The 7,238-nt window shown below is 49.8% G+C and overlaps 1 protein-coding gene across 1 annotated transcript in view; it reads right to left on the reverse strand.

The window, feature by feature from the left end:
* LOC107570430 (epidermal retinol dehydrogenase 2-like) overlaps positions 1-7,238 on the reverse strand; it is a 24,916-nt gene that overhangs the window by 1,926 nt on the left and 15,752 nt on the right. Inside the window, exon 6 of the mRNA XM_016256658.1 lies at positions 209-334. Within this exon, the coding sequence (XP_016112144.1) occupies positions 209-334 (126 nt within the window). The remainder of the gene's footprint in view (positions 1-208; positions 335-7,238) is intronic.

Here is a 7,238-nt window from a genome sequence, read left to right on the forward strand (position 1 = left end):
ACACATTTTTTTTTTTATATATATATATATATATATATATATATATATATATATATATATATATATAGCCCATTTTGCAATGGTGATATACCCACCTTTAAGTTTTATAGCTTGTATAGCAGCTATTTTACAACAGCTTAGACTTCTGTTATTATAATAGATACACATCTAAAATAGATCTTTAAAACTGAGGTCCAGCATGACTTACTTCTTCAAAGCGATGGCAATGTAGATGCTTCGAGGCATATAAAGATACACCTGTTCCCTTCTAACAGCATCCACGATTTTCCTACACGCATACTCCGGCTCAAGAATAGGCATGATTCTGGGCCATCTGCGAAACACAGACACACACACGCAGACACGCACACACACACACACACACACACACCAGTATGAGCACTTTGATTGTCTTTGAAGGCATTTACAAAGCAGATAAGAGGAACTACAGGAATAATAAGGTATCCCAACATACAAATATTACTCTCAAGTGGCAATTAACTTCCCACATCCAAGACAATTAGATAACAAAGAGAGAGGGAAGTCAAAGACCCTTTATTAGTTATCTGCACCCACAGAATTCCCAAAATATTCTCATATCCATAATTCTAAAAGGTCCTAAACATTCTCTGGCTCCTTCTCTCTGTATGATATATTTCATCTAATTTGAAAATGCTTGTAGTTACCAATAATACTGTAGCACTCTTTGCTGAACACATTTTAGTTTTAATTTGAATTGAACAAAATTGTACAAGCCTCCCTAGAATCACACAATGAAATGTATTAATATTTCAGTGAATTACACAGACCCAACAATATGCAAAATTATTAACATGACATAGCAGTATGAGCAAATTTTGATTTAGTCTTAGTCATAGACAGTCTTTTGACTAAAATGACATTTAGTTTTAGTCATATTTTAGTCATCTGAACTGTTTTAGTTTTAGTCTAGTTTTAGTCAACTGAATATCATAATATTTCAGTTGACTAAATCTACAGTTGATTTAGTCGACTAGAATCTAATGGGTTAGTTACAGTGTAATGTATTTATTAAGCATTTCTCAAAAAAAATCCAAACTCATTATATATTCCTGGAGAAAACATCTATTAACCTTCTAATATGAATGATATTAAGGTTTGAACATGCAGTATAGACACAAATTTAACTGCTGTGACACAACTTGTCTTTATATTAAAATTAAATAAAACCACTTCTCATAAGGGAATATGAACATGGTTTTATTTTCAATGAAATACCAGCGGTTATATAAAATGCATTCTTTATAACAACTTGCTTACAACATTCTTCATTCTTTCAAGCAGACATATTTATTTATAAATTAAATTTAGAGTAATTCGTATTAATTCATAGAGTGATTTTCTCTCTTTCTTTTGTTTAAAACCGAATACTGATACACATATTGTCCTAACTGTTTACATTCACTTAAGACGTAACCGAGTGTGTTTACAAGAATACTCATTTTGTGTGTATTTCTCCGTTCATGTACGATAATGTGAAAGAACTGAATTCAGTACTCGTGCTCTGTCTGAGAGATGCTTTTCTGTGAGCATGCTTCAGGTGTGTGCACTTAGAAAACTGGACTGAACTGTTTTCTTTCGCGTCATCAAGCTTTTTCAAATTAATCCATATGTCTGCTCTTCTCTTACTCCTAGACTTTGACATTTCTGAACGTTTTATATGACGTGCAGCAAGTGTATGCTAGCTCAGGGCCGTGCAGAGACCTTTGGAGGGGCAGGTGCTCAAAGTATAAAAGGGGCACATGGAACATGACTTTAACCCTCTGGTATTGTTTGGTCATTTTAGACTGGGACATTTTTTTTTTTGAAATTTTAAAAATCGCTAATTCATCGTAAATGGTACGAAACCTCAATGACTTTTATGGCAGTCACTATGTGACTACAAAAAAATTAATAAATAGATAAAAAATAAAAAAACTGTGGACTTGATTCGAAAAAGCTAAATGTTCTTAATAAATTGTCACACTTGTGTTGTTCTCGGTCAAAAATGACCGCCATTGGAAATGAATGGGAAATACTCAAATACTCATTCACGATGCAGAAAAAAAGTGCACAGAAATGACACACAGATATGAAGTGTGACTGTAACACAAAGCAGCTGGCCAACACCGCTCTTGGTGCCATGTTTCGGTTGGGGCTGGATGAGAACACCATTCGTTACAGTTATCCATCATGTGAATTCACCCTGGTCGAGATGATTAATCTCATTCTATATTTAAACGGTTCAAAGTTTGAAGTGGAAGAAGTTAAAGATAACTCGACTCGTTCTCATGCAGTCCCCACTAAAAAGACTTGGCCTCGCCAGTTCACCGCATGCCGGTAACCTCCACATACCTCTCTAATGGATCTGTGTCCTCTGCTCCTTCCGGGTTCCCTCGAGCCCGTAAGTGGGCATCTAACAGCGCAGACCTGGGAGCCAAGATTGCGGACCCAGCTATTACATCAGTTCGATCAGTGCTCAAAGCCACCTCCCTACGTCCATCCTTGACTACAAGACCCTTACCTATCCTCAGCCCAGAAACCACGGCCGCTCCTCAGTCAAGCCCACTGGCAGCTCAGCAGTCAAGCCCACCGGCCGCCCTATTCACCCGTAACCAGAAAAGGAATCTGAGGAGAAAGAGACTGCTCTCTGCCCTTGTCCTCGCTCCAGTGTCGGCTCCAGACCCAGAGCTCGCTCAAGTGCCCGCTCCTCCAGAGCGCCCTCAAGTGCCCGCTCATCCAGAGTGCCCTCAAGTGCCCACTCCTCCAGAGCGCCCTCCAGGATTCCTAGTTTTAGGGCGGGCATATACCTGTGGCCGAGCCGGCTAAGGCCACAGAGGATCCACCATGGCCTCCTGAGCAGCCAGCTCCGCCATGGCCTCCTGAACTGTCCGCGCCGCCATGGCCTCCTGAACTGTCCGCTCCGCCATGGTCTCCTGAACTGTCCGCTCCGCCATGGGACCCGGATCCGGTACCGCCTTGGAGGCGTCCAGTCCAAGCCTGTCCTGAGGGACCTCCAAGGTGCCCACCCTCCCACCCCTCGATGTTATGTGGCGCGAGGTCATGCCTTTCAGAGGGGGGCGTAATGTCACATTTATGTCACGTTTAATGTTCTGTTTTGGTTTTGTATCCCCTATGTTCCCTTTCAGTCAGTCACTCCGAGTCACGTCGGTGACCGACGAATTGGGATATCGCTTCGATAGACCAATCTACTTTTGAGTGTAAACTAAATGAGCCAAGTGCACATTGGCATGCAATTATTGCATCCAGCTGCCGCTGATCACAGCGTGAGTATAATAAGGCAGCAGGTGCAATGCATACCAGCTTTTTGCTTCGGAGCCGAGCGACAACATCGTTCTGCTCTATATTAATTTCGAGAACTACGAGTTCAGCACGCTCTCGGAAGCTTTCTGTGTTGGCAAGATGGCGCTTCAGTGGTGGTCGTTCCAGTGTTGAGTGGGTTGCGCACTTCAGGCTGCACTACCCCCTGTTGTGTTACAAGTGGCCATCTCCCCTGTGCGTCTCAGCACTAAAAGAGCATTTCCTAAAGAGCAAATTTCTCTAAAAGAGCTCCACGGGTGCGTCTTTATAAAGACGACGGATCATCCTTATAAGGATGCCATTTCACCCATGCGTTTCTGGGTGCGGTTGTCACCTGGCACCGGGTGATGGTCACGATCGCTGCCTCACGTGTCTGGGCATCAAGCACGCTGAGATGGCCTTCGTGGATGAGTCATGTTCTCATTGCGGGAAGATGACCATCTCGGAGCTGCGAACCAGGCTCCGCTACCTGCGAGAGGGCGGAGTCCCGTTGCCGCTACCGCGATCTGGGGCTCGTTCTGGCAGACAGGCGAGATCCACTTCCGGCAGTAGCATGGGCGGTTTGAGGGTTACAGTGATGGCAAACCCCGCAGGGAACCAACCCTCTGGAGACCATCACTCCTCTTGCACCTCCGATCCAGTGGAGCGACCCACGGAACACGCTGGGCCCTCTTTAAAGAGCGTACCAGCGGTATCCAGTGGACCTCCCCCTGACCAGATGTCGATCTCAGCATCGGAGGGAGAGCTGTCTGATGAAGATTCGGCCGCACTGCCGCCCTCCGGGATGGTGGCAAAGCCTAAATTGGATCCGGAGATGACAGCTATGCTTTCCCGGGCCGCCGAAAGGGTCGGGTTCAAGTGGAAACCTCCAACGTGTCCCAAGCCCTCAAGGCTGGATGATTGGTTTCTCGGGGTGGCTCGCACTGGTTCTCAGGTCTACCAGGTTGTGGATGGCACTTTTTACTGCCAGAAACCGGCCGACGGGCTCCTCCTCCCTCACCACCCTCGGCGGCGGTGCAGCGAAGGGGTATTCGGCGATCCCCCCAGTGGCGCGGGCGGTAGCGATGCAATTGTGTCCTAAGTCTGCCTCCTCCTGACAGGGAGACCCGGTACTTCCTTCCCGGGCCTGTAGGCATTCGTCTGGTCTAACCGGCGGTGCCTATATGGCTTGCGGGGAAGCTGCTTCCGCCTTACACGCCATGGCGTTACTGCAGGTGCACCAGGCTAAGGCACTGAAGGACCTGCACAAGGGTGCACAAGGGTGGTCATGATCCATAAGTTCTGAAAGAGCTCCGAACCGCCACTGACCTCGCGCTCCGAGCCAACCCGTGGAACCAGGTGAGCCTTACACCCCACACTCCCACCCCTCTCCGGCCCGCTCACAAGCCGCCCGAGTTGGGTCCCTGTGTTCCACCTCGCTGCCCCACTGCGGGTACGGCTGTGGTTCCACTGGTCCTGCTTGTATGGTTTCTGGGCGCTTGGTCAGCGCTATCCAGCCCGTCTCGCTGGCTTCTGCGGACCATCAGCCTTGGCTATGCGATTCAGTTCGCCCGGCGCCCGCCCAAGTTCAATAGTATCTGCTTCACTACAGCCGATGCCCCTGTTCTGCGGGGCAGAGATCGCAGTCCTACTGGCAAAGGATGCAATAGAACCGGTCCCTCCGGCCGATATGAGGTCGGGGTTTTACAGCCCTTACTTCATTGTACCCAAGGAAGGTGGTGGGTTACGGCCAATCTTGGATCTGCGAGTTTTGAACCAGGCCCTTCATCGGCTACCATTCAAGATGTTGACGCAGAAACGCATCTTCGGGTGCGTCCGTCCCCGAGATTGGTTTGCAGCACTCGACCTGAAGGATGCGTACTTTCATGTGTCGATCCTTCCATTTCTGTGGTTTGCGTTCGAAGGATGGGCATATCAGTACAAGGTCCTGCCCTTCGGGCTATCCCTGTCTCCCCGTGTCTTCACAAAAGTCGCGGAGGCGGCTCTTGTTCCCCTCAGAGAGCAGGGTGTTCGCGTCCTCAACTATCTAGACAATTGGCTTATACTAGCACAGTCTCAGGATCAGTTGTGCGAGCACAGGGACCTGGCGCTCCAGCACCTCAGCTTGTTGGGCCTTCGGGTCAACTGGGAAAAGAGCAAACTCTCCCCGACGCAGAGGATCTCTTTTCTCGGTATGGAGTTGGATTCGGTCGAACAGACAACGCCTCACAGAGGAACATGCACGGTCAGTGCTAGCCTGCTTGAATACGTTCACGGGCAGGACAGCGGTCCCACTGATACTTTTTCAGAGGCTCCTGGGGCATATGGCAGCCGCAGCGGCACTTACACCGCTCGGCCTGTTACATGTGAGACCGCTCCACCACTGGCTGTATGGCCGAGTCCCGAGGTGGGCGTGGAAGCGCGGCACTCACCGGGTCCAAGTTACACCGGCCTGTCGCCAAACCTTCACCCCGTTTTCAGATCTTGCGTTCCTCCGGGCAGGGGTGCCCCTAGAGCAGATCTCCAGGCATGCTGTGGTCTACACGGATGCCTCCACCACCGGGTGGGGTGCCACGTACAACGGGCATGCAGTCTCAGGGGTTTGGACGGGCCCGCAGCTTGCGCCTTGCCTTGAACCGTCTCAACGTACTGGTCTGAACGGACAACACAGCAACCGTTGCGTACATCAACCGACAAGGTGGTCTGCGCTCCGGTCGCATGTCGCAACTCGCCCGCCACCTCCTCCTTTGGAGTCGGAAGGTTCTGAGGTCACTTCATGCTGTTCACATTCCGGGCCTGCTCAACCGTACAGCCGACGAGCTGTTTTAAACAGCAATGCTCCTGGGAAAATGGCGACTCCATCCCCAGACGGTCCAGCTGATTTGGAGATGGTTCGGAGCCGCTCAGGTAGACCTGTATGCTTTCTGCAGCAAGGGCTGGAGCGAAGGCTGTCTCCCTCCACCCTCAAAGTCCAGGTTGCTGCTATTGCTGCGTACCATGACCCGGTGAATGGGAACTCCGTAGGTAAGCATGACCTCGTCCTCAGGTTCCTTAGAGGACCTGCACACATTTTCGGTCGACGATTCGTGCCTAGAGTTTGGGCCGGCTGACTCCCAGGTAATCCTGAGGCCCGGCTGCGTGCCTAAGGTTCCCACTACATCCTTCAAAGATGTCCCGTCCGAGCATTAAGGGGCTATGTAGACCAGACACAAAGCTTCAGGACCTCAGACAAGCTCTTTGTCTGTTACGGAGGCCGGCAGAAGGGGAATGCCGTCTCTAAGCAGAGAATGGCCCACTGGATTGTGCATGCCATCACCCTGGCTTATCAGGCACAGGGTGTGCCCTGCCCATTCAGGCTGTGAGCTCACTCAACTAGAAGTGTTGCATCCTCCTGAGCGCTGGCTTGTGGCGCCTCGCTGACAGATATTTGTAGGACTGCGGGCTGGGCGAAGCCCAACATGTTCGCTAGATTCTATAGCCTCCGTGTGAAGCCGATATCCTCCTGTGTTCTCACCTCAAACGGGTAGTGGCGCCGAGAGACCCCGGTTAGTGTCGGCTTGCTAAAACTGCTCCAGAGTGTCCTACAGTAGACCCTGTTGAGATCCTCCGTCACCCTCGGCAGCGGACGAGGCGGAACGTTTGGCGCCGGGCTTCACAATGAATCCGCGGGAACCGTGGAAGGCTGGGTTCCACATTGAGACCTAAGCGGTTCTCGTATGTGTATAGTCCACGGTATAGCCGTAGAGCCCGTGTTTCCCCGGCAGACTTCTGCCTTTCCAAGAGGGTTACAATCACCTCCAGTTCTCCATATACACCTAAGCGGATGCTATATGTGTATTTGCTTCCGAAAACTCCTTCCGGAAGGATGGGGCTTCCGCAGCGTCCCTGTTCCAAGTGGAGCGGGTACGTTTTCCCAGTGT

This window comes from Sinocyclocheilus grahami, unplaced genomic scaffold, assembly GCF_001515645.1.
Source record: "Sinocyclocheilus grahami isolate Dianchi unplaced genomic scaffold, SAMN03320097.WGS_v1.1 scaffold1456.1, whole genome shotgun sequence".
Lineage (NCBI taxonomy): Eukaryota > Metazoa > Chordata > Actinopteri > Cypriniformes > Cyprinidae > Sinocyclocheilus > Sinocyclocheilus grahami.